This window comes from Phalacrocorax carbo, chromosome 3 (genome assembly GCF_963921805.1).
Source record: "Phalacrocorax carbo chromosome 3, bPhaCar2.1, whole genome shotgun sequence".
Classification (NCBI taxonomy): domain Eukaryota; kingdom Metazoa; phylum Chordata; class Aves; order Suliformes; family Phalacrocoracidae; genus Phalacrocorax; species Phalacrocorax carbo.
The window spans coordinates 23740272-23767731 of NC_087515.1; the positions used below are offsets into that span (position 1 = coordinate 23740272).

The 27460-nt window shown below is 41.5% G+C and overlaps 2 protein-coding genes across 5 annotated transcripts in view; one reads left to right on the forward strand and one right to left on the reverse strand.

The window, feature by feature from the left end:
• Positions 1 to 24289, reverse strand: part of BICRAL (BICRA like chromatin remodeling complex associated protein) — a 44747-nt gene extending 20458 nt beyond the window's left edge. The window contains exon 1 of one of the 4 annotated variants that reach the window (XM_064446141.1): positions 24245 to 24289. The gene's annotated coding sequence lies outside the window, so the exon portion shown is untranslated. Of the gene's footprint in view, positions 1 to 357; positions 7916 to 7950; positions 13665 to 14199; positions 14895 to 24244 lie in introns of those variants that run through there. The other 3 variants (XM_064446137.1, XM_064446139.1, XM_064446138.1) reach the window with 3 other exon arrangements.
• Positions 24290 to 24357: 68 nt separating this feature from the next.
• Positions 24358 to 26952, forward strand: TBCC (tubulin folding cofactor C). The gene has a single exon (XM_064446142.1). It carries the CDS (start codon positions 24443 to 24445, stop codon positions 25466 to 25468), a length of 1026 nt encoding a protein of 341 aa, XP_064302212.1. The 5' UTR covers positions 24358 to 24442; the 3' UTR covers positions 25469 to 26952.
• Positions 26953 to 27460: the final 508 nt, after the last annotated feature.

Here is a 27460-nt window from a genome sequence, read left to right on the forward strand (position 1 = left end):
GATGGTGGTGTTATAAGCTAGAACCAGAACTATAACCAAGACATTACAAAGTATTAAAAAGAATACTATTTTCTAGTAGACCTTTCTTAGCTATTGCTAGTGATAATATGGCCAATTCCAGTTTCTCTTCAACAATATTCAGAAGTGTACTTAAACGACCTTGTGAATTATAGCACAGAGTTCTGATAGTCCTTTTAACAACGGGTGGGGAAATCATTTGCATTAGCCAAACTGAATGTAAGCATCCATTCGTTGGGTAGAGGGCATTTTTAGCCTCACAATATCATGACCACCAACTCTTATGCACTGCCTACACAGTCAGGTGCTGCCTGTACCATGATGTTTCATCACTCCTACCTCCAACTGCTGTTCCTTTGAGCTTCTGTTTGCATACCTTGGTTTGCCTGTTCACCCTAACTCTCAGAATATCATCCGAGACTACCTTCTCCCTTTTCCCTGTCGGTAACTCTTATGACCACTTTATCCTCCCTTGTTCTCTCTGTAAAGATCTCATCTTATCCACCAGTTCAATTATCAACCGAGTATTAGCATATCCTAAACTACCTGGTAACCCTGGCTTCCATTTAGTTAGCCAATCTCATCTCCACAGTACCTTCTAATCCACATCAAACTGATCACTGTGCATTCCATGCCTGTTTTTTTTCCTCAACTTCACTTAAAAAGTCTACCATCATACTTATCAAATTTTTAAATATAGTTTTGGCTTTAATTCATTTTGCTCTCTCTCTTACTTCTTGCGAAATAGAAACTCTCCCCTGACCAGATCCAAATTAATCATTCTTCAGGCTCTCCCTCGTACACACCTCCATGAATAAGACAATGAAGGGACTGGAGCATCTGTTATACAAGAGGCTGAGAGCACAAGGACTGTTTCACCTGGGGAACAGAGGGCTATGGGGGAATCTTACAATCTTATAAGGCTATAAAGACCTGGTGGGAGAGTGTGAAGAAGACAGAGCCAAACTCTTCTCAGTGGTATCCAGTGAACGAACAAGAGGCAACGGGCACAAACTCAAACAAACAAAAAAATCCACCCAAACACCAAAAACTATTTCAACATTTTTTAAAAAAAACCTTTTTTTTAAACCCTGAGGGTAGTCAAATACCAGCACACGTTTTCCAGCAAGGTTATGGAGTCTCCATCCTTGGAGATATTCAGAACGCACCTGGACAACAGGCCTGAGCAGCCTGCTCTGGCTGAGCCGGCTATGAGCAGAACAGTGGATGAGGTGATCTCTAGCCACCCCCTCCCACCTCAGCTGTCCTGTGATTCTGTAACCTCTTTCCTGAAATTCTTCTATATTCCACTGTTTCTGAAACTGGTTTATACTTTAGACTAGCAGAGGGTATCCTGTCCTCTATAATGCATAGCCTCATTCAAATTTTTTCTTCAATCTCCTGTGCTTTTGCTTACAGCAAGGGTGAAGCAGAAGTAGAGCATACATCACTATAAGGATCCCCCAGTATCACCTCTCTGGGGGAACAGGAAAACAAAGCACAGCTACAGAGAACTACTTTGAATGCTGACAAAATCAGCACTCATGAGGTGATTATGCATCCTAGGAAAAATAGTTTCTCCCATGATTCAGTATTGCATCTGCTCATCACTGTTGCATACAGCCACCTGCACAAGCACTGATCTTGCAATTTAATGCTAAACAAGTAACATGCCATTTTATGATGTCACAAGATGTAAATGTAAACGTGCGTAAGTAAGAACAAATTCATAAGCAATTAGCATTAAGTGATTAGCATTCTGTTGTAACTGCACGACTAGTACTGCTTACAGAAAGCTGTTGCTTCCTTGAACAGCTGAACAGAATATCTGTCTCTCATGAGGAAGGTTTCAAGACTGCTGGCTAACCCAAAGTAAAAATCAGCTCTGTCAGAAGTCGACGGAATCTTTGTTTTCACACTGCATGTCTGCTTTTGAAAATCTTATCCCATCCCATACGGCAATACTGACATTGTTTAAATAAAAAGTCTTTGCTTTACCAAATAAACTATTCGCTGTGACTATACTACAAAAAGGGTTCAACATTATGGAAAGCGACCACATAGAACTTTGTTCAGTCAGTACTCCTGTGGGTATTAAACCTACTAATTAGACAAAATGAATAAGTTCACTGAACTCTTGAAAACCTGCATGTAACTATCAGAAGGAAAATAAATTGCACTAAAACAGTAATGAGAGAAAATGTTAATGGTAATACATATTCTTCACTATTCAGCCCTTTAGCCAAACATGCAGTTGGAATTATTAGAAAAAAATAATTTGTTTTGTTGTTTGCCCTCATTTCACAAATATGATACAAGAAAAATCTACCCAACATACTGTAAACTCCTACCAGTTTACAACAGACAATAAAACCCACAGAAAACAGCTACATTTTTTATAAACACCAAGAATCACGGCCAGCCCCTCCAGAAGTACATCTTCCTAACAAGCCTGAACAGCATTCTTGTCATCACTAGCATTCTTTACACACATGAAAAAGAAATATTATCTCACTTTTTTTTTTTAATTCTGGTTTACCAAAGAGCTAATTTGTATAAAACTATTACCCAGTTTTTATACAGCTGATGAATATAGCACCACAGAGCCACCAACACACCGATCATACACAGCTCTTGCTACATTCATAAATTTTTCTGACCAGCACTAGCAGCCTAAGGGACTACATGCTCCTGCACCTTGGAAAGTGCAAAAAAAGCACAGTCAGATGGCTACTATCTCAATACCCCCACACATGACAGCTACGTAACACAACACTAACATGATGCTGCATGGCAGTGCCTGTGTGACATACCACAGGACCAACACGCCATTTAAACAGCACACATAGGGGTACGTGGTCTGTGAAAGAACAATCAAGATCACAAACAAGCAACAATCCTACCTATTTAGACTAAATTCTGTTCCTACTGCACCACACATACCCAAGATCTACAGAACCACATGACTGCAGATTTAAATCTTTTTAACTGATGCAGATTTTCAATGAGGATTAGCATCCTGCTAACTTCAGGACAGCAACAGAGGAGGTGCACAATCAGACCGAGTCCTCGCCCACCCAAAAGCAACTACACGTTCGGTCCATTTAGAAAAGAGGGTAACTTTAGCAACACATGACCTTGACACAGATGATCATTTTAGAGTGTGTTAATAAATGCAAGCCTATCCTGTAAAATTTTAGTAACACATTTTCTCCAGCACAAATGGTAGAAAAGCTTTCTGCTTTTCCTATCTTTCTATACACAAGTTATACAAATTCTGTCCTCCTCAGCGTCTGTTAACAGTGGGCCAAATCAATGACTGATGTATGAAATTGGTATAAACCACACTAAGCCAAGACAGTTTGAAAATAAAACTTCACACAACAGTGGAATTAGAGGATTCGAGTTATGTAGCCTAGACCAGCGGTCTCCCACGTGGCGCATGTGCATCCCAGTGGGTGCGCAAGACAATCCACTGGGGTGCAGGAAGAAAATATTAGAACTCCAGTAGTACCTGCATATAATTTGTAAATAATTATACATATAAAGGGGGTGCATGCTCAAAAAACTTTTACCAATAGGGGTGTGCAATGAAGAACATCTGGAGACTGCAGGCCTAGACTCTTGAAGATTGACTCGCTTCTATATTTGGATCAGTTGACAAGGGCTTCAGCCCTGGGCTAAGTGGGTGGATCAGGCTCCAGGGGAGGCTTGCCTGGGCCATCAGGGCCCATCAGTGCACCCAGGGCCTGACAAGAGCCCATGCTAGAGACAGCTGGGGGAAAATACACATTGGAAAGATTCACACAACCTCTTGGAGAGTTGTTACAATGTAGCCTAACAAATATCTAATTATCATCAATACTGTTCTACAGTGTCTTTTTTCTTTTAAATAAAAACACCCCCCAAAAAATATCAGTTTATCTTCAGCAGGCCAAACTCAGCCCTGCTGGTGCATCCAACTAATTTACGAAGGTCAATCCTTACTGATTAGTCACAATCCAGCACAGATACTTCCTGTAACTTATTATCCCAGCTATGCAGACCAACCCTCTGGGGGCCTGCTGTAACTCAGCCTTAAAGCCCCTGCCTTCCTTTCAGCACTCTCACTACAGAGCACAGACCAACAAAAGAGGAAGAAAGCAGTCCTGCACCCACTCATTCACTTTCACCGAGTCAGCTCAAGGCTTTGAACAGTCACCTGAACAGAAAATTGATCTGACAAAATACACGGATCCATTTCAACTTGGATTGACTTCTTGATTTGGTTGTGGCTTGTCATGGGGCTATAAGGGTGCTAGTCCCAGCGCACAAGAGGGAACAGGAATGACGGAGCTGGGTAGTTAAGTACAGGGGAAGGCAGCAGTGCTTCAGCCAACTTAAAAGCAACTGTCAGACTGTAGCCACTCACATACAGTTAATACAGCCACAACTCCCACGTTAGCTGCAGGGCAGGCAGCAGGTCAATAGAAGCAATTAGTCCCCTCTACTCATCGCTTCTAAGCTCTCATCTGAAATACTGTGTCCAGTTTTGCCACACACACACCCCTAAAACAAATTTTAAAAACCTTCAAAGAGTCCAGCAAAGTGCCAATAAAATCCTGCAGGCACATAACACTAAGAAAGGCTGAGGGAACTACATTTCTGCATCCTGGACAACAGAAGGCTAACTGAGGCACTACCTCCAGTCTGCCACTAGCTAAAAAGTGGTACTAAAATGAGCAGAGCCAGCCTCTTCTCATCAATGCACCGCAAGACACGAGGCAACAGCCAAAAAATGCAACACAGAAAACCCCAACCAGATATAAGGGAAAAAGAATTTCACAAACAAGAATGCTCAATAGGTTGGAATCACCCCCTTTGGAAATTTTCAGAACTCAGATGGCCATGACCAAACTGTCCTAACTTTGACACTAGTTCTACTTACAGCAGGGGGCAGGGCGAGATAACCTCCAGTGGTCCCTACCAGCCTAAATTTTTCATCACCGTGCTACACAATCCACAACATGCAACACATGCAGGGCCTACAACCTGCAGAATCATTAAAACTTATTTTTTCCAGAAACAGTCCAACTTTTCATACATGCTTCATATACTGTACATAATTTTTAAAATTGAAAAATTCAAACCCACTGTAAATGCTGGATTTTAAATTCTAATTATATTCGAGCTTGTCACAAAAATTATTTTCTTTTCTCAGAGTCCTTTATGATTTCATATGAGCTTAATACATAAGTTCAGATACAAAGCAGTAAAATATTATTTTCACGTTTTGTAAAAAGCCTAAAATAGCAGCTAGTTTGGAAAAGCAACATTTAGAGCAGTAATTCCCAAAAGTGTGACACAATCAACATCAAAACTTGGTAAGGCACAAGTAAACAAATTTATTCGCAAACCTATTATAAAAAATCAACAGGCTCCTAACTTAACATTCAAGTACATGGGGTTGATCCCTGACCAGCAGCATGCTGGCCCATGACTTCTAAGAGTGAACACTGACCTTTGGAAATCAATGCTTTAAAGCAAGGAAATTAGTGCTGTAGTTACAGCTTTCTAGTGGGAGATAATCAAACTTGCACACAGTAACATACTTAGCACCTGAAGCAACCACTGTTTGAGTTACGAGACAGGCCCACTAATCCTCTCAAGTTCCGTAAGACTTTGTACACATCCAGCCAGCAGTAACTCTGATGAAACCTCCACCACGCTTTATAATGGATCCCAGCCATCAAATCTTCTGTACTGTTCTGTTGCTCTACACCATTCTCCAGAATTTTAATCTACAATCCCAATATTCATAGTAACTTCACTATGGAATACCTGAAGAAATAAATTGCCGCTGTAACAGTAATCATCAGAACAACAAAATTAGAAGAAATGGAAGTTACTGTAATAGTCAGTGTAGAGAATGGTACTGTAGTGAACTGAGTGTGCTAGACCACATTTACGACATTTTTATCCCTCATGTCCTTTTTGAATACAGATGTAAGATAACCCTGTTAACCCAATACAAGCATCCATCCCCCATTAAATTACATCAAAAGATCACAGCAGCGTTAAGTGATTCCACAGACTGCAGAGGCAAAATGCCCAGAGTTGAAGTCCTTAGCCTTTCCCTCACACAAATTTCCATCCCGATTCAGTGTGCTTCTGAACTATGGAGAAAAAAAAAGGATGCCATTTCACCCCATATTAGGTAACTCATACCGTTTAAGCAGTATGCACTTCAGGTTGCTAAAGTGCTCTAACTACTGCCTTACACACACAGTCAGTTCTCTCTCAGGTTCCTAAAAGCCAGCCTTGGATTCACTGAAGGAAACCTACCTACACAGGAACAAAACCTCATCTGCATTCTCTGCAACACAGGAGCGTAAGAAAGAAGTAAAACTCAAACCCTCATTACCATGTATTTTATTCTTACATTTCAAGTCCAGGCTAGTTTTGAACAATCTAATATCTTGCAAACTGGGCAATTTCAGATTCTTCTAACTAACCAAGCATGTGTTTCATGATCAACTTAAGAGCTGCTCGCCATATCAAGCCCTTTATTTTCAAGAAACCGTTATTTGCACAGACGGAATAAAAAAAAATTATCTTTAAGAGGTATTTCCACTTCCCCCCCCATTACTGTAAAAAATTACGTACAGCAGTATAGTGACACATTATTCAATGGAAAATAGGTAAATACAGAAAAACTTGATTGCAGATTAAAATCTCACTCAATTTTACTCAGGCATGATTATCAAAAAGTTGTCATTTCAGGACAACAGGAGTAAGGAAGCAAAATTAACTTCAAAAACGTACTTTGTAAAACACAAGGATTTAACTACTCACTTGTAAACCATCCTGTGCTTATGTTCTACAATATGTAATTACTTCTTACCAATATTTTCTCTTCAAAGTAATCAACAAAAAGCAACTACTTTACTGTTGCAAAATCTACCAGGAATTGTCCTTTAAAAAAGAACACAGTAAGAAATTTGGCATTCTAACCTAGTACTTAAAACTACTAGGTAACCAAGTAACACAGTGCATTATGCAAGTGGGAACTTTCTATATGTATGAAAACGTGTTTTCATTCCAAGATTCTAAATCTGAGTAGTACTTTTAAGATGAACTTACAATCTTTGAAATTAGTGGTGGAACTGAATTTAATCATCAGTATTTCAAAGACATCTGTATGCAACAGAGTACAAGAAGAAATTTGTAATTTTAATTATTCAGAAGAATGATGCAAAACCTCTCTACAAAAAACTACTCAAAAAAATGGAAACTATTCATGAGTCAGCTAAATAACAGCAAGAAAAGAAACAGAGTGCTACCTCTCATGCATTATTAGGTGCAACATTATGCATCTTCATGGTTTCTAAGATCTGGCAGAAGATGAACATCTGAGAGTGCAGGCAACATCTTTACACAGTTGCGAAGTACCAGCTCCACATACAGAAGGGCAAATAAAAACCACACACTGAAGCACAGACAACCTACAACAGGTTGTTTACCAACTCCTAAAATTTATTTCCCTTTAGTATACCATTAAAAAAAAAATTTTCTTCATTTGAGTTTGGCAAATGTGGTAACTCATCAAGCTTCTGAAAACTACAGTGATATTTTAATATATTAAGAAAAAGATGGAAATGTGCAGTCCAACTGTTAACAGTAGGTATGATAGTAAATGTTAATTCAGCTGCAGTCAAGCACACCAAGTACATGTGCGAACCCCCAGTGCAGCTGTCTAAAATCTGGTTTCCCTCAGACACACATGTTCAGCGTTGAATTTCTAATTTATTCAACAGAATTTTTTCCAACTGCATCCAGAGCTGCTCTTGGCAACACCAAAACCTTGCCAAGGCTTTCATCTGGAAACAGATTTTTTTAAACCACATAGAAAAAATCCACAGTAACTCACAGCCTGGAGGTCAGGATGCTTACCTACTCCATGCGACTCACCAGGTTGAACGCTCGGCTCAGCCCACTTCCCCAGCAGTGACTATTCCCATCACTGTGCTACAGCCTGTTTTGGGCTCTTGTCTTCTAAGCTGCTTACACACACACACAATACTTCAGGAACCTCAGTATTCATAAAACACCTTGAAAGGTCATGGTTTCATCCCAAAAGAGCAAAAGAAGGAAGCATAATCTCAACAGTTCCTTAGGAAAGAAATGTTCGCCTGCCCAAAGGAAGCCAGATGCTTTTAAGTATTTCCTGAAACTACTGTATGTAATAACACAGGCTATTAGCATACGTTATTTGTGCTACACAATACTTTAACAAATATCAAGTCAGTTCTTCAGATGTTTTTACCGTTTCTACTAGAGAATACCTGTGTATCATATCTCTCATTCTGTGCATGTAGTTTTCAGAGATTCTGAAAAAACACTTATGCAGTCCCAGAATGTAACTTCCTTGTGAACCAATCATTTCTCAATTAATTTATAAACTAATGCCCGATTAATACCTCTTCATTGCCACTCTAGTCCACACTGGGTTGTTTGGTTTTTTTAAAAAAAAAAAAAAGTTACCTTGCCATAGGCATGGTTCACAGAAGCTAATATCAGCTATCAACTGTAATAATTAAAACTGAATGGAGATTTATACTCCTTTCAGTTACGATGTTTGGGAAATCAACTGAAATTTGAACACAAAGGATCAACAGAGGCGTAACTAATTCAGCAGTGCAGTCCTTATCAACACCCCCAAAACCAGAGACTGAAAATCCTCCACACTGCCAATCCTGTCCTTGCTGAAGCTTGTGGAGATTTTGCCACCTACTTCAGCGGCGCCAAGGTATTTTCTGCAGTTGACACATCTCAAAAAATTCAAGCTTCAACACCAGATCCTGAAAATCCATGCTCAGATCAAGTTCACAGTAAAACTACTGCAAGTTCCGCCTGAGACAAGGGGTAAGATCAGCCCTTAAAAAAAACGATCAGCCTCTTGCACTGGAGTTAAAACTTCCTCCCTGGACTCCCCTCTCTTCACTTCACCACCCTTTCTTAACACCTTCAATGAAAGAAAGGCTGTTGTATTAAGTTTTGACAGCAATTTGCCCACTTCCTTTTCCTTTTGGTAAGCACTCCCTTACTCGAAGTTAACACTGGAATTAGCTCTAGAACACTTTAAAACTAATGCAAGAAAATAAATTAAAGCAACAAAAAAAGCTGATAGTATATTTGTGCTAGTTAATCACGTTAGGTTTTATTTTGTCTAAATCCTCAGCAATTCTCAAATAAAGCAAAAGTAATAGAGACACAGTAGGTTTTTTTTAACCATGAAAGCAGAGGCAAGTGAACATTTACAAATAAAAATACACTTATTCATTTAACTTTCTGATGATCCTGGAAAAACATAAGTTCAGGTCAGTGTTTATGCATTCATGTTGGTGCAACAAGGGCTGCTTATTCCAACTTTCACACTAGAACAGGAAACTCAAACTAGTTGCAGGTCACTATAAATGTTACAACAGTTTATTAATTGTGCTGTTTTTTCCTCTACTGTAAGAAAGCAAAACAGGTTTGGTTTTGTAGATAATCCCCGTGTCTATGCTGGACCAGGTGTGTCACCATAAAAAAAAAAAAAAACAAACCTTCAAGCATAGATGCAGCATAATCCAGCAGAACTACTAGAAAAAAAATATGCCAACTCTCTGAACAGAATGAAGTACATTATCAAACAGGCTCTTATGCCTGAACTATATCTATTATATAAACAAGGATGACACACTTTCACGCTCTCACTGCTACATCTATGCTAAAAAGCACCAGCCATTAGACATACCACAAGCCAAACTCAGTATGAAAAGGCACGATCACTGACTATTAGAGCCACATTATAAAATGTGGCTGCAGTTACGCAGATAAAACTTTTCTGGAATCAATGTCAAAGTATACCAGCAAAATTCTGAAAATACAGCTGGAGTACAGTGAATGCCCAAGTAGCTAAGCAGCATACCAACATCTGTGCCTGCAAAGCTCTTCAACTCTAGACTACAGACTTAGCTTTGTTGCAAAACTTTATGGATACAGACAGGGTCCTTGGAGGAAACTGGAAATGCAGCTTACAGTAGCAGGACTTTGGGTTTTTTTCTCTCAGTATAATTAAATTAAATATATAAACTCTACTGGAAAAGGACACATGGTGGGGCAGGAAAACTTCACATCTCTAAGGTGACGTAAATATTTAGCTACAGTAGAACCAGCTCCGCGAAGGGCACAACTACATAGCATTGACCACGCCAAAGGCTACACATATACTGCAAGTATTACCAACTCAAGAATACAGGTATAAATGTACAAAGCAAGTGCTCAAAGTATGAACAAAATAAGAATACTTAGAATACACGAGTATCATACCAGCGAATAAGCCAAGGAGCACCAATGAAAGCACACTGGGCTAGTGTATCAACATGGTGAGCTTCTGCACACCTCCATCAATGTAAACGAGCTATCCAAAATGCAAGTACTAATTGCAACAACAAAAAGAAGACGTTTTTAAGCTCAGACATGGCCAAAAAAATACATCTAAAAAGAATAGATCTAGCATTTTTAAATACTACCCATCAAAGATCTCAGCTCAAGATGAAATACATTTTGCTTTAATGCAAGCAGGTCAGAATAGAGAATATGCGTAGTCATTTGGCAAGTATTACGCACTGAGAGACTATAAACAGGTCATTTTTATCCCATTTTTGTAATTTCTTCATTATTTTCACAAATTAATGAAAAAATCCACATGCAACCTGCCAGACATTAGTGCATAATAATTTTGTTGTATAAAAATACACCACAAAAAAAAATTCACTGTCTTGATACTAAGTCTACTGTTAACAAAAATGTAAAATAATCACTTCAAGAGTGAATTGTTTTGAAATATGTGAACAAATATTGTACTCCACACTCAACAGATTTTTAAACAAAGGTTTAGCAAGTGTAATGTTTAAAAAGCCAAAATGTTAAGAAGGTTGTTCCCATGAAAGTCTTTTTTAGTATATGCCAAGCAATAAAAATGTGTATTTCACAAGAAATTTTGTTTTAAACCCTGCAACACCAACAGGAAAATAATTAAAACAGCCTTAAAATTAATCCCGAATCTGAAAAAATCTCCCACTTCCTTCAGGAACAAAGAAGAGGCGTGGGGAAGCCCTCCTCTGATCTGTCAAAAAGTATAAAATGAAGAGCTAAACAAGCACTCCACACTCCTTAGTGGGCACAGCATGAGTTGGTCTGGCAGCATACTTGCTATTGCAGAATACAGATGTTGTTGGTATTAAACTCAAGCCTCATAAGCACCGATCAGATTACACAGAAATGTAAAAAAAATTTTGATCAAAAAATAGACGACCGTTTGCAACACTCTACCTAAAAAACAGCATCAAAACAAAACCTAAAAAGTATATTAGAAGTGGAGCTGCCAAATTTGGAAAAAGCCCTGCTTCCTGTGAGACATGAAGGAGTGATAAACACTTGAAAAGATGCTAGTCCCCCCTTCAAAAAAAAGAATTACCAAGAAAGTAGCAGCAACGGAACTAGTTATCTGCCCACCCACCAAAAAGTTACTTGCCCTTTTATTTTTGCAAGCACTTTTAAAGATATTGAAGGCTCTTCGATGGTTGTTTTGCCCTACGTGCTGCACAACAGCATTTTTTAAACACGGATTTCTTTTTTAATTACATGCTGTATTTTTGATATCACTCAACAGAAGAGGATCCTCTTTCAGATCTTTTTTCTTTCTACGTTTTTTCTTTCTTTTCGTTCTGTATCTCATGTCGAGAAACACGTCTTTTAGAGATAGGAAAACAAGCTTTGAAGTGATATTCACCGGCTTGAAGCTGGGAGCACCAGCCCACCCGAACCAAGCCAGTTAAAAACCTCCCAAGAGACGGGGGAAACCTGAGAAGGCAGCGATTCACAGCGACGACTCTGCCGAAAAGGCCTATGCCCGAAACAACCCACCCTTTTTGCTCTCCTGCACACAGTGAAAAAGCCTTCACCTTTCTCCCCAAAGCACACACCGAAAAAAAAAAAAAAACCAAAACCGAAGAAACAGCGGGGAGGGGGGAAGCAAGCAGCTCTGGGATTTCGGGGAGACGCTCTCTGGGCCCAACACAGTAACGCTTCCGAGACAGGGAAACGGTCCGAGCGGGCCGCGACGGCAACGCCCCGCAAGGCGCGGCGACAGCAGAAAGGACCTTAAAATGGCGCCCGTGGGGGAGGAGAGTCAGCGTGAAACTGCGCAACAAACGCTGGCAGGAAGCCAGGCAGCGCCATCTTCCCCGCTCTCTCCCACTCCCACTCGCACCCGGAGCTGCAGCCCGCAAAGGATCGCCGCGCAGCCCGGGCACGGTCGAGCCGCCTCCGGAGGACCTCTCCCCTGGCCTCCCAAATCCTCCGTCGTTCTGTACCGCCTGACCCCGGGGAGGGGGGAGCGGGGAGCAGAGACTCGGGGAAAAGCAAAGGCCTCCCCCCCACCCCTTTCTTCCCCCAGTGATTATTTAGTAACATTTCGAAGTAAATATAGACGTGCCTTCTATGCGTCTAATTTTGCCTGGGTTTTAACACAACTACAACTGCTTTCTACCATAATCTGTAAGTGAATTTTACAGTTAAGAGCAAAAGCATATTATAACTTAAGCACTGAAGTTCCCCTCATAACCCGATAAATGTAAACTGTGAGGACTTCAGAAAATCCCCTCCACAACCAACCACTGTTCTAAGCCACAAGTAAAAACTATTTGTAAAAGATTGGTTTCTTTTACGGAAAAAAATCCCAGCAGCACAAAGGACCAGCTTCACATCCACTCCACAGCAAAGCCAAACGTTTTACTCCAGAAAGAGACGGTTTATTGTTATGTTTTAAAACAAGGCGTTACAGTTAAATATTCTCTCTCCAAAAGGGAAAAAAAAAAAAACCAAAAAAACCACCCCAACACATGAAAACTTGGTCCCGAAAAGGAGAAAAAAGCGCATTAGCCCAAACCTACCGCCCGAGCATTTCGCGCACCCACAAAAAGCAGCACCGTTTCCATTCCTTGGTTAAAAGCAGGAGGCAAAGAGCAATTCAGAGGAAATTGCAAATAAAGAACCAAACAAATCAAATAAAATCTAGTGGCGACACCGAAAACGAGGAAATGAGTGAAAAATAAATCCCCAGAAGGCACAAATCTGAGACACAAGCTCAAAGAAATGACAAGATTAGGGTGGTGGCGAGTGAACGGGGGAAAGGAAAAAATCAAGCCAGGAGTGAAAAAGGAAAAAAGAAAAGAAAAATCCTTCCCAGCTCCACAGTCAGGAGAGAGACGAAGTGTCTCCATTTTCCCAACGAGGAGGAAGAAAGAGTGTTCACAGACCACAGAGCTTTAGAGAAAAGCAAAGAAACGAGGGGGGAAAAAAAAGAGGGAGGAGATTTGAAAAGATTATTTTTCTTTCTCCCTCACACACTCTCTCTATCCCCCTCTCTCCCTCTCACTCTCTCTCTCACACTCACACACACACACTCTCTCCCTCCTCTCCTCTTTCCATCCCTCTCTTGATGGCCATCAAGGGGGCGGAAAATAAAAAAAAAAAAAGAGACAACAACAACAACTAATTTTAAACCGGCTCAATCAATGAGTCATTAAAAGAGATTTTTCTTCCCTCCTCTCCTGAATTTGCATGGCATCAGCAAGAAAAAAAAAAAACCCACCCCAAACCTCTCCCCTCTCTGCAGCTATCAGCCTGGACCTGAAACCTTATCTCTCCCTTCTACCCCCCCCCCTCCGCCTTTATTTTAAGAAACAACTTTTTTTTTTTTTTTCAGTGCCCTCAGCAGCCACCACCACCAGCCTCGCGGAAAAAAAAAAAATACATAGTTCATTTCCATGTGAATCCACATCTGCCCAAACAACAGCCACCCACAAAATATCCCTCTTCTTCCTCCTCGTCTCCCCTCTCGCTCGCTCTCTCTCTAGATATATATTTATATACATAGCCCCAGAGCCAATAGCTCTCTGGGCTGAAACCTAATATCCTGGTTTTGGCAACTCCTGGTTGTTAATTTGCTCCTCTTTCTTTTCTGTCTGTCTGGAGATAGATTTCCCCCCTCTCTTTTCCCTCCCCGAAGGAAGGGAGGAAGGAGGTTGTGTGTTTTTTTTTTTCCTTGAAATTTTTATCACAAAATTATAATACACTCAAAGGGAAACTCACCGTCATGAAAAAGCAGTGCCTTGTCAACGGGGTTTCTTCGCCATCACATCAGGGGCTGGCAGTGTAAGAGAGAGAGAGGGAGAGCGAGAGAGCGAGGGAGGGAGGGGGGAGAGAGCGAGGGAGCGAGCGAGGGGAAAGAGAAAGAGAGCGAGCACAGCGCGGCGCGGCGCGGCACAGCGCGGCACGGCACCGCACGGCGCGGCGCGGCGCGGCACGGCACGGCGCGGCACCGCTCCGCTCCGCACCGGCGGGGCACGGCCGCGCCGCTCCGCCGGCAAGCAACGCCGCAGACCGGCGCCCGGGCACACGCACCGCCGCCCTGGCATCATGAGTCCCCGGCTCCGAGGCGCTCCCCGCTTCGCGTTTTGTACAGTCAGGCCCTTTAAAAAGTTCAGCTGCCTTTCTTTTTTGGGGGTTGTTTGGTTTAGGTTTTGTGTGGTTTGTTTGTTGTTGGGGTTGGTTTTTTTTTTCCCGAAAGCCGTAGATCTGGCAATTTCTACGTGCCTCGGCTCTCCGCTTTCAGTTAAAAGTTGGGGGGTGTTTTGGGTTACAGAAAAGTAAAAAAACCACAGGTTCTGCCACTAGAAAGAACGTTCATGTTCACAACTTGGTCGGCTTCCTCCATATTAAAGTTGTAAGGCACTGCACGCTCGGGGTGGGCGGGGGCGTCCCCAGAAAAATAAATGCAAGGTCACCTTGAAAAAGATAAGATTTGATCCTCTCACAAGTTGCAGTATTTTGCACATTTTTATATACGTTCTTAATCAGCCTTGGTGGAAACAAATTACATGAATTTCAGCTGCTTAAAAAAAGTTTTGGGTAACCTAAAAATGCTAATTTGGAGCCACAGCACTGACCATTTATTGTTACAATTCTACAATTTATTTCAGCTAAAAACATAACTTTGTTCAAAGCTTGTTGGTTATACAAAACTGATTCAACTTACAATATTCACTTGAAAAATATAATCAAAATTTATTTATTCAGATGATTCAGAGAAGCCTAGTTATTTTAAAAACATTTCGCTTGAAAACAGAGTTAGCTTCTTAGCATGTAGAGATACGTATGGTAATGCTTTTAAAACATGAAATTTCTTTAAAGACCCTTTTTCTGCTGGTAATCACAATTCCCAAGGCCTCGCACACAGCAACCTTTTCTATTTTCTTCCTAAGAAAAAGTAACTGTTAGAACACCTTAGAGACAAGGATTTGAAGACTTTATTTAGCGGTATATTCTTTTTTATTAGCTTAACAGCTCAAAAAACACTTAAGTTTTTAGTTTCTAAATACAATGACATAAAAACAGTTATGGGCAGTGTAGTAAGTGGACCTTCGCCAAGAAATTGGACAGACTTTTTACATTAAAAAAAAAAAAAGTCAACACCTCAGCATTGTTTTCAGTTAGAATCTGGTTATATTAGTTTTTAAGCATTCAACCGATTCATATTATAATGTGGGAAACAAAGGTTAAGCCGGATTCCAAACCTTTCCCAAAGCCAAGGCTCACCTGCAATTCTTGTTTACATGCATGTCCACCGTAGAAAATTTACAGAAGTTTCCAATCTCTCCCTAAATGGAAAGTTTGGGCCCTGGCAAACAGGCCTTAGCATGAGCCCAACAGATCCCTTACGCAGTCCAGACACATTGAACACAAGCACGGCCCTGCCTGATCCATCAGGCAATGTATTAACTTCACTTTTCATAAATACAGTATGGGCCTGGAGAGCCAACAATATGGATGTAAATACCATGTGTCAGAGAGTTCCGCATCCTAATTGCTCTTACGGCCCATACTCCTGACACTAGCATTAGAAAATTGGAAAGGCCAAACTTCAGGGTCCCTAACTTCAGCAAATGCTTCAAGGGGCCAAACCCTGCCCTGAACTAAAGCCTACTCAGCATCACTGGCTTTAGAAAATGTTGCTCAAGTAAGAACTTGTGAGCTGGAGGGATACCACAAGCATTCTTCTGATTTGGATAACAGGAAGGAAGTTTGCTTCAGAGGTTACAAGGCAGAATATCTGATCAGGATATTATTATTTTCCCAGTCCTACAGAAACCACAAACAGGAAGTAGGCAATACAAAGAAGGAATAGGAGGAAGGAGGACAAATTACTTTGCATAGATTCCCTTATCGTAAGAAACACAAGGAAACCTACATAAATTGTCCATGGTTGTACTATATAATTCACGCTTACTTTCCCTGACGGATGTTTGAAGGCAGTGTTGGCAATAACATCGCTAAGCAGGGTCAGTACAAAAAGGGCAGGAGAGCTAACATCTATAGAGGGAAACACCCTGAAGCAACTAGATTTCTCCAGACCTACAAAAGTCAGTGAGTTCAAGAATGAAAACCCTGTACATCGCCACTGAGTGGACAAAACCAAGCCACAACACACTGTACCCTCCCTCTGCAGAAGTAAATTTGCATATATTTCTATATTTGCTATATCTGTTCGGAAACAAAATTGGCTCACTTCGAAATGGTTATTGAACAAAATCAAGAGTTGGATGTGACTTTATAGGTCAGGTTGAAGTATGCACTTAAAGCAAAATTAATGTTACCTTTAATACTAAGAAGTTTGAACACAGTCTTCAGCTGAAGTGTTGTCACTTTCTGGTGCACTACAGAATTTTCTAGACCACGTTTCTAAAGAAATACTGCTTTTTGCCACGAGGTACTCATGCTTTAAGAGGATCACATGGTGTTTCTGTACTTAGTATCATTGCCCCAGGAGGTTTCCCTTCTTCTCACTGCCTTACTACATTAACACAAAAGACCCTAATATGTCAAAGTTCTTCTACCCCAAGGTCACCTCCCCAGAGCTGCCATCCTCAGTCAGAGTCCTAGTCCCCAAATTATGTACCATGCACATTCAGTTGTGTCTCTCCTTAGCTTCCCCTCAACCACATCCATTAATTTTCTCATTCATTTTCCTGCAGCAGCTTCAGAAGGAGTAAGGGGAAATAAGCATGAGAAGAAAGGGAAGACCAGTGTCAAAAAGGAATAGGAGAAATCTTCAGAAGAGAGGCATTGACATAATAATTCCTAAATACAGCTACCACAAACATCATGTACACCCATCACATAGCATACTACTTGGCTTTATTTTGATGTTGGCTGTCAAACTGTGACCATGCTATTTTAACAACTACCAGTCTCATGGGTGTGCAAAGACACCCAATGACGTTTGGAGTGAGTTCAGTTACATAGCCCTGAAATGCCAGATTGTGCAGAAGTGAAAACTATGCTTAGATATTGAGAAGGAGAAAATAAGGAGGTACAAAACACCCTCCCCACCCATTCTGTCTCCAGGTTTCTCCTAGATCAGGTCACTACGTTATTATTCAGCCCATATTTCCAGGTGTGCATCACAAGCATTCCAGTTCTTGTGCAATCATAAATTAGTACCCCAAAAGAAGATCAAGCAGCAGCAGATTCATAAGAAGGAACTTAAGGGCTAAGCTATTTGCATTAAAGGAATGAATGCCACAGTCATCCCAAGATTCTTACGTGAACAGTTTTTTTGTAACCTCGACTCACTGCATCCTTTCTGAGGTGTATTGGGGGGAAAAGAATGCCATTCACCCCACTGCAGCCCTGCTTCCTTAGACAGAGTGCTGCAACTCTATTGATGGCACTTCTTCCTCCCATGCTCCTTTCTTGCTCCATCCCTTAACGTGTTTCTTATGTCAGCTCACCACCAGACACACCATTTATCCAACTATATACTGCTCCATTGATTACTAATTTAGATATGAATAAATAACTATAAGCTTCAAGGGACAGAAACAAATAGGTCATCATTAAAAGCCATAAGCAACAGAAAAGTAGAGGTCACAACACTTGGAAAGTAGGGCAGGCACTCAAATACAGTGGCACAAAGGGAGAGGACTTCAACTTGCAATATAAATGCAACATACCACATGAAAAATGCAGTTTGATATCCATATCAGCCATGAAATTTTGAATAGCTGCCACCAATACCTTGATGACCCATCAGTAAAAATTTCCTAAACATTAGAAATTTCAGCTTGATATCATGACTTACACAAAATAGTACTTAAAAAAAACAGGGTCAGAACTGCATGATGTAGCTTATAAAGCTGTGTGACTCCAGTATCAATCATCATACCAAACACAGGACTGTCTAACCAATACGTATTGTAAGGGGCAATCAGTTAGGACATACGTACTAAGAGGAGGTAACAAAGAGTGAACCTCAGAACAAGAGTTTTACACCAATACCAGAAGACAGACACAGGACTGGAGATGGTGTAAAGGCCAACAGGACTGTCCTGTGATGAGTCTAAAGAACAGATTTTGGAGAACTGTGCTTCTCTGAGATGTGGATCTGACCTACGTAAGACAATCAAGTAAAACCAGAGAAAATGTGGTGACTGGACCTCCCATTGAAACAAACAACAATGCAAAATTATTACTGGAACAGATCAAGAGTAACTATATCATGCTCTAGGTTATTTAACTAGAGTCTCATATTATTCAGCTTAGAGGACCTTAAAAAGGAGAATTAAGTTTGAAAGATTAATAGCTCCCACTTCCACTTTAGAACAATCTTAAGATATTCAGCCACTGAAATGTATCGGGAAAAATCACCTCTGGAGACAGAACTTTACTACGGTATCTGGAGAAATAATCTTCAACAACTAACACCTCCAAAATTTATAGAAAAAACTTAAACTAAAAAAAATTGGGAGAAGCTTCCACAATATTCATAGTTCATTTGGTTAGCGTAGATGAATGGAAAAAAAAATCAGGTAAGTAAGGATACAGAAATAGATGAGTGTGTTAATGAGTAAATTGACATGAGGGTTAAAAAAAAACAGTAGTAGTAATTAAAAACAGCAGCCAGGCAATGAAGCTAACAAAAGGACCATTCATAATACAACTGAGGTGCTGTGGATTATTATTTTAAAAAAAAATCAAATAAATATTAATAGAAGGAATCTAAGCAAAAAAACAGAGGCTTAAAACGTGAAACAAGGCATTACAGGGATAACAGAAGCACAGCAGAATAATAAGTAATACCAAAAGCATTCATGTTCAGGAAAAACACGAACATGCTAAGCTATACTTGTATAAAGACAAGACAAAATAGAGGAACAGTAGGGACATTATGAATAAAGCATCACCTAAGTCATAATGTTTGAGAAAGAATTGTTTTACTTGGGTATTTCTGGGACCCTACTAGAAACCAGCTGGATAAGATCTGTATATGAACAAAGACTAATGTAACATAAGTCTTAATATTACCACTAGAAAGTGTATCGATATGAATGGAATTTATTTTCTCAGATATAGACTGAAAAATAAATTCTAATAACAGGAGGCAGCCCTCCTTCAAAATGACAGCTGACGGATTTTTTCATAAGATTAATAAAAGGCTAAAAGAATACACGTTTAGTTTTCTTAACTAATGAATATACTACAGGAGAGCTAACAGAAAACCAGTAAACTTGGCTATAATGACTTCAAGTCAGTTCTATTTAAATTATTTAGAAAAATAAATTGAATATGTTTGCAATTAAGATGCACAATTCCAAAATGGAAAACTTTTATATACTAGGTGGTCCATTGAACTGGCTAGTCCAATAATCAAACATAGTTTTCTGAAATGCCTTAAGATTAAAAAAAAAAACCTGTAAAAGCGTCTGAAGTCTAAACTGAAGCACTGCAAAGTATCTATTAGGAACTCTAGAACTACTAGAATAGAATAACTACCTCAAAGGGAGAGTCCATAAAACAGCATATGTAGTTTACATTTTTGGTCTTCAGAATTTAACTAATGTTAATTAGCAAGTTAGGATTCTAACTAAGTTAGAAGGTATGTCTGGACCACACCTAAGTGCTCTTCTGTTCTTAAGCTTTTGTGTTTGGCATATTTGGGCCTTGCTTTGTTAATCTTGAAGTGCCTCTTGTCATAAAACGTTATGCTTTGAAGTCCGTCCCTGTTTTTGGAAGATAATTAATTTTCATAGAAATGAATTTGTTTCTCCCCCTTTGGCATTGGGAATACCAGGTTCTCGGAAGGGACCAGCTTAGACTTGTTTCAAAACAAGTGCACCTTGACTGGTCAGAATATAATTAGTATCTTAAGCATTCCCAAGGATTACATTTCAAAGCTTTCGCATTACTCACAGCAATTAAGATGCAGCAAGTAAATTTTATAGTTTTAGCTCTAACTCTCTAATTAGTGATTTAAAAGCACGCATATTTTATATTGCCTTGCCTTTCCATATGGCCAAATATATAAAGCTCAACATTTAGCTTTTTTTAAAAGCAATCAGTATGCCAAAAGTAATGTTAAAGAAATTTGTTATTTTTTCCCAAGAGAACAACACAGAGGATACAGTGACTCCACAGCCACCTTTACTGAAGCCCCATTCCACCCTGAAAACTGTACAGACTACAGTATCTTAAATGAATCATAATATAGCTTACATCTTTAATGCCTGATCACAGTGCCAGAGCAGTTCAAAGAGCCCTTACTAAAACTGGCAGAAGAATACAATTGTTGCACAAGCTACTGAAGTACCTACTTTGTAGCCAGCAGTAATTACGTTCATCTGCTAATCTCTTCTGGAGAAACTCAGTCTAACAGGCAGAGATCACATCTATCAGATAAGTGCTCCATGCAAGACGCAGGGGCTGCTGCTAAAAGACAAAATAGCATTTTGTGTGGGTGATGATGCAACATACATGTATTACACCCTTTAGAATAAAAAATGTCAGTGTTGGGAATGCATACTGATGATAAGGAATAACTGTATTCACTTCCTTCCTCTGCTTCAGAGAGTACAAATCTAACCTTGAGATCACGCCACAACTATGAAGTTCTTGACTTTCATAAGCTCAGGAACTTCAGGTTTAAGAATCCATTATTATGAGACCAGACACCCAGTTGCTTCTGTGGATCTTGCTTTTACTCCCCGCTCCTCTTAAAATAATGATGGAATGCGACAATATCTTGAACCTTAACCTGAACTGAGCAACACATCTCACTTCAAAAGGCTATGAGTTCATGCTATTCAGCTAGTTTAAATCAGTACAAAATATTTTGGAAGATAGCATTCAAGACCTGTAACCACGTGATACAAATTTAAACCCGGAAGTTTGCATAACGGAGCTTATGTTTTGGAGTTTCACAGCACTAGATCCAAGCAAGCATGTGCAACCTGCAACTTCACATAAAACAAATAACACTGCACAGTCCAAGCAACTACAGAAGCTCTTACTGAAATTATTACTGTCTGCTTTCAAACCAGAGAGGAACTAAAGTATATCCGGGGGTGGCTGGGCAGGGAAAGAAGTAGGAAAAAATTGTAACACAGACAGAACTATGTACCTTACTCTTATCTAATATCCTCAGACAGAGAAACTGCTGGTTGCAGTTTACCCAAATGAGTCCAAGCCTGAGCTAGAAGGCTTATATTTTACTCAGGTGGTTACTGTTTGGAAAACTGTAAATCTTCTGTTCTCTATTGCTTATAATGGAGCACACTGAGCAGCCTTAAAACATAAAAGTTGCTGCCAGCAAAGTCAGGAAGAAAATTGCCGGTCTTTGTATTACCACAAAAAAATATACACACCAATATCAATTATACCAAGACCTCAAATTGTAAGTGTGGAAAGCAAATTTGGAACATCAAGATGAGATGGTCGGAAGAATTTTACTGCTCCCTTTTTAATTTTTCATTATGATCATACACTTCACTTTCTTGCATCTGGGATTACTTTGCTTCTAACCCCAAAATCACTTGTGTGCATCAACAAGGTGAAAAGTTTCCAGTCTCTCCCAAAAGCTCCTAGTCACAAGTGTCTTTGGTCCTCATTAATTTAAACCTCCAATCACCTCTAGAAAAAAACAATTTAGAATACCTAGCTTTCTAAGTGCCCATATGTAATAAGTAATCATTATACAGCAGCATAAAATACTTGGTATTTATTTTGAGCTATGTACGCTAGTGTTTTTCTTGTAACCTGCTCATATATAAAGTTGTTTTACCCACTACAGTTCATCTACCAGGTCACATCTATGTAACAGTACCAGAGCCATATTCCAGTAACATTAGTGCATACTGAAAAACAGCAAAAGCCTTTTGCTGTCAATATTCTCATGTATGGAATAAGCACTTACATCACTATTACCATCTGTATAACCTGCACCCGTGGGAGCATAAGGCAAAGCAGCCTGCTATATAACATGAAACTTACACATCTTTCTTACAAAACAAGATGGAAATAAGGATTTTTTTAATTATTATCATTTGCAGTGAATTAATTGCACCGTATTCCTGCCTAACATAACATTACTGCAATTACTGTAGGAGTGGATTTGACTATTTATTAGCAAAAATGCCAAGACTTATGAAATGCATCATTTAAACACGCACGTAGGAAAATAAAAATCAAGTGAGAATATTTCAAGATATCCTTCCTTTCTCATGATTGAGCATTCTCCCTTTCTACAAAGTAAGAGGTTTTAATTTTTAAGATTCAAAATCCGATTTTTCAGAAACAAAATTCTGGACGCATTAACATTACAGCGTTGTGATGGTTAATGCATTACAGCTTTTAACTATGATGCTACCCATCCTGCTGCCCCCCATCCAACCTGCTCCAAAGTACTACTGTTATATAACCATCTCTAAAAATCTCCTGATTTTATATTGCAACCATGATAAGGAAAGAATATCCTCTCTTTTAGTGCAAGTCCTTTATGCACTACCAGGATTAAAAGGCTTTCGCTACCCTTCTTCTGTCATCCTAACTGGGCTGACATTATTACGTAGAAGGTTTAAGTACTCCCTATCCTCCAATGATGTTAGTTCATGTCTAACAGAAATTAAACCATATTTCTCAGGAAATAGAAAACAACAGCTAGTTTCAAATACCAACCTTAAGTAGCATAACAATCTATGCTTCCAAACAGGAACGTTAAATGAAAAACTCATGCTATCACCAAATAGAGGACAGTAAATTCAGAATACATACTTTGGGTTTACCACCTTTTTGTTTCAATGGATAGTTTTAGTTTAATTTAATACAGGTAACTTTGAAATGCCAAGGGAAGAGAGACGGTATTTGTAGAACTGGACAGGAGGGAAATTTGTTTTCGTACATTTCTAAGAGTGCTTTGTGTTAACTTCATTTGCAAAAATTAGCATTCCATGAAATAGAAGAGCAGTTCTTAAAAGAATACCTCAGAGAGATGATCACTTTTCTACTTTGTAGCCAGGTGTACTAGTCCCTGCTGCACGGTTACTTAAAAGACACCTCCCAGTTATAAAACTTAAACACATAAAGAAAGTCTTCCTTGGCACGTTCCCATATAGGCCTCTGTGGATGTCCCATACAGACCCTCCCACTAGGGCACAGTAATCCTCAGGTTTTCCCTCAAGAACTGAACTCTCTCCTGGAACAAAACCCTCAGGAAACCAAGCAAGCAGCTCAGAGGAAAACCAGACCGTTTGGCAGTACCTTTGCAGTTACCTGCAAGCATAACCAGCCTTTTCCGTAACTGCTTCACTGCGGAAAAGGAAGCAGCAGGGAAGGGGTATTGAACCACCGCCCTCACAGAGCCTGCGGCGGCCGTCTGCCCCGCGGGGCCGCCAGCCCACCCGGCCCGGGCCCAGCGCCCACCCGTGCCCGGGGACCGCCAACGCCCCGGCTGCGCCTCAGGGTGCCGTGCGCGGCCCGAGGCCTCCCGGGCGCGCCCCACCGGCTCGGGCACCACCACAGCGGCCGGCCCAGCGGCCGACTTTGCTATTAACGAAAGGCAGGCGGAGGGCTGCTGCCGCCGTCCTCCCCGGGCCGCGCTCCGGACCCGCCGCCGGGCCAAGGGCGGCCCCGCTCCCGGCCTGAGGGGGAGGGGAGATGAGGGGGAAGGGCGGCAAAAAGGAGGCCCTTACGCGCGCGCGCGCCCAGATAAGAAGGCGAAGGAAGGCAGGGAGATATTTATAGCCCGACTGCTAATTTGGGAAGCGGGATAACGCGGACCGCGGCACCTGCCGCCAGGACTCACCCCATCCCGCAGAGAGGCGCCGGCCCCTTTAAAACCACAGGAGACCCCTCCCTCTGGCCCTCCTCCCTTCCCGCCGGGAGAGTGTGTGTGTGTGTCCACCCCACCCAGCCCGCCAATCGGCGGCGGCGACGTAACCGGGTATGCCGGTAGCCAATCGGTGAGCTGCTTAGTGACCGGAGGATTAGGTGAGGAGGCAAGATGGAGGCAGCGGGCGAGGCGGAGGCGCGCGCCACCTTGGCGGCTCCCCTCGGGCCTGAGATGGCGGCCGCCGCCGTGGTGCTGCCGGAGCGGCTGCAGCGGCGGGAAGCGGAGAGGCAGCAGGGTGTGGAGCGGCAGCGGCAGAAGAAGGAGGCGCAGGTGGTGAAAGAGGAGCAGAGCGAGTTCGTCGTTGCCGCCCTCGCCCGGGAGCGGGAGGCTGTGGAGGCGCTGCTGGCGGCGGGGCCGCCGGAGGAGGCGGCCGCCCGCCTGCAGGGGCTGCAGCGGCTGCTGACCGAGAGCGTGCGGTTCCTGCCGCCGTACGAGGTGCGGCAGGGCCAGGAGGCCGTGGCGCGGCTCCAGGGCGAGCTGGCGGCCCGGCGCCGGGAGCTGCAGCCCAAGAAGAAATTCGCCTTCCGGGCCCTGAAGAAAGAAGCGGCTGCGGGCAGCGCCCCGCGCCCCGCGGAGCCCGCCCGGCCCGCCGCCCCTGGCCCCGGCCCCGGCCCCGCCGAAGGGGAGGCAGTCGGGCCGCCACTGTGCGGCTTCAGCGGCGCCGAGGAGGAGGATCTGGAGCTCGGTCCCGCGGAGCTGCTGCAGCGCGACGTGGTGCTCTCCCAGCTGCGCGGCTGCCGGGTGCGGCTCCGCGGCAACGCCAACACGCTGCGGGTGCGGGACTGCCGGGGCTGCACCGTGCTCTGCGGGCCCGTCTCCACCTCCGTGCTGGTGGATGGATGCAGCGACTGTCTCCTGGTGCTGGCCTGCCAGCAGCTCCGCACCCACCGCACCCGCGACTGCCGGTTCTACGTGCAGGTCACCAGCCGGGCCGTCATCGAGGGCTGCATTGATGTCTCCTTCGCCCCCTACACCTGGAGCTACCCCGGTATCGAGAGGGATTTCGAGTCTTCTGGGCTAGACAGAAACAGAAACAACTGGAACCTCGTGGATGACTTTGACTGGCTGGCCACAGACAGACCTTCACCCAACTGGAGGCTGATCTCTGAGCAGGAAAGAATCAGCTGCTGGGACTGACTGCAGAGGCAGCTCGGTGCTGAGCAAGAAATCCTGGTGTAAACGCATTGATTCATAAACTCTGGGACTTCATCCCGGATATGCCATTAAATTATTCCATTTGGTACTTAAATTGTGAATTTCAATGTGTGACTGGATTTTTTTAAATTGAAGAATACCAGTCAAATATAGTTTACTATTCTTACACAGGTCGCTGCTATAATCTTTATGTATTACTGTGCAATTTGTCAACTACTGCAGTACCTCATTGCTGAGTTTTTTCTGATGAAGGTGGGGCAAGGGGTGCCAATACGCAAACACTGGTGAGCCTCTATTAGAGCTGTTGTACTACCTTTGCTCACACAGGCAGAATCTGAATTAGCAGCAAGTAGTGCAAGCTGTCCTGGAATGGAAAAAGCAAATAGCAAGTTTCTCATTTTTGTGGTTCTCAAGTTGCAGATTAACAGTACACAAGGTCTTATGTGCCGTATGGGAAAGGACTTTTGTGAGGTATTGGGGAACAATGAAATCTGTAAGTCATCTTAATTTAGGCTTTATTTCAAGTGAGATGAGTCTAAAGGAAATTAATGAACATTTAATGCTCTTGTAGTATATTAATGATTGAAATTAACAAACCTATAGAGGCTATATGAATACTAAACGTTCATAGTCTGAAAATATTACATGAAAGAATGCTCCTTCTGTAAACACTTTTAACTTGAGTTAATAAAATGAGCACTTTGTACTTTTGGGGGCATACAGTATGTGCTGATTAACCTTAAAGACGCTAGGTAAAATGCTCAATTGCAGTCTGAAACTTCAGGGAAGAGATGTTTAGGTATGTCTTGCTAGTTGTTTCATCTGTTTACCAGACTTTGCAGTACTGCGATCTGAATTTACAGCACTGCTGTCAGTGCGGTACTGACAGAGGAAGTCAGATGGGAGGATGAAGTGCTGTGTTCCAGAATTGCATGTTATCATGCATAAAGTGCACAGTAACTTAGGTCCCATTTCTTCACTCCTGCTAAATAAATAAAGTAGCAACATTATGAAATAGTGGTTTTAGAGTGCCTTGTTAGTGGTGCTGAAGTGACCGCTATCCATATGTAGTAGTTCTAGGTTTCCAAAAGTGCTCGATCTGTGGCACTTTACCAGAAATCATTGTTTATCTTGCCTAAGATTCATCTTAGAGTTGTATTTTAAAAACAAAATACTTATGCTGCCCAACCATCACATATGTGCCTCTAACAGAAAATTAATACTTGCTGAACCAGCAAAAACTATGTAATTACTCTGAGAAGTACTTGAAACTTCACTTGAGTACTTGACTGGTTTTGAGCAGAGAAACTATCTAATTTGTTTTCAGAATATTTAATTCAAAAGGGGAGGCAAAAAAGATACCTTTTATATATTCTTCATAACCTTCAGTTTTGTTCACTTATGTTAATATATACTTTTTCACTGAATTGGATTTTGCATTTCAAATATATTTGTTTTGAATTGTTTCAGTTGTCCATTTACTCATGAGTCTTCTTTGCACTGACAGCATCATATAATGATTTAAAGAGAACACCCTTAGTCTTGCTTTAATACACCTATTTTTTGATATCTGTTCTTAAATGGATGTGATCAGGTGAGGCTCTTGGATAACAGATCCATCTCAGTAAGGAGTCTGATTTTGTAGTTAACCTTCTTTCCCTGCGTATGCTGGTAGTGATAAATCAGTCCCCTTAGCATCCTCTAGTCCTGGGACTGCAAACTGTTCAGCATGTAGAAAACTAGAGAAATGCCTTTGTTCTGCTAGCCAAAAGCTATAAACATTTAAGTTTACTTACTGTGTTGATGGACACTGGCAAATCTAGAAATGGAGGTACTACTGCTAGGCTTTAGCGGTTGTCAGAGATGCGTGCTTCTCAACATACTTCAAACCAGCATGGAAGCCCATTCCTGTGTTATCTGTTTGTCCATAGCATGCAGTATTGCCTGAATAAACAGAGCATGAGTCAAAACAAG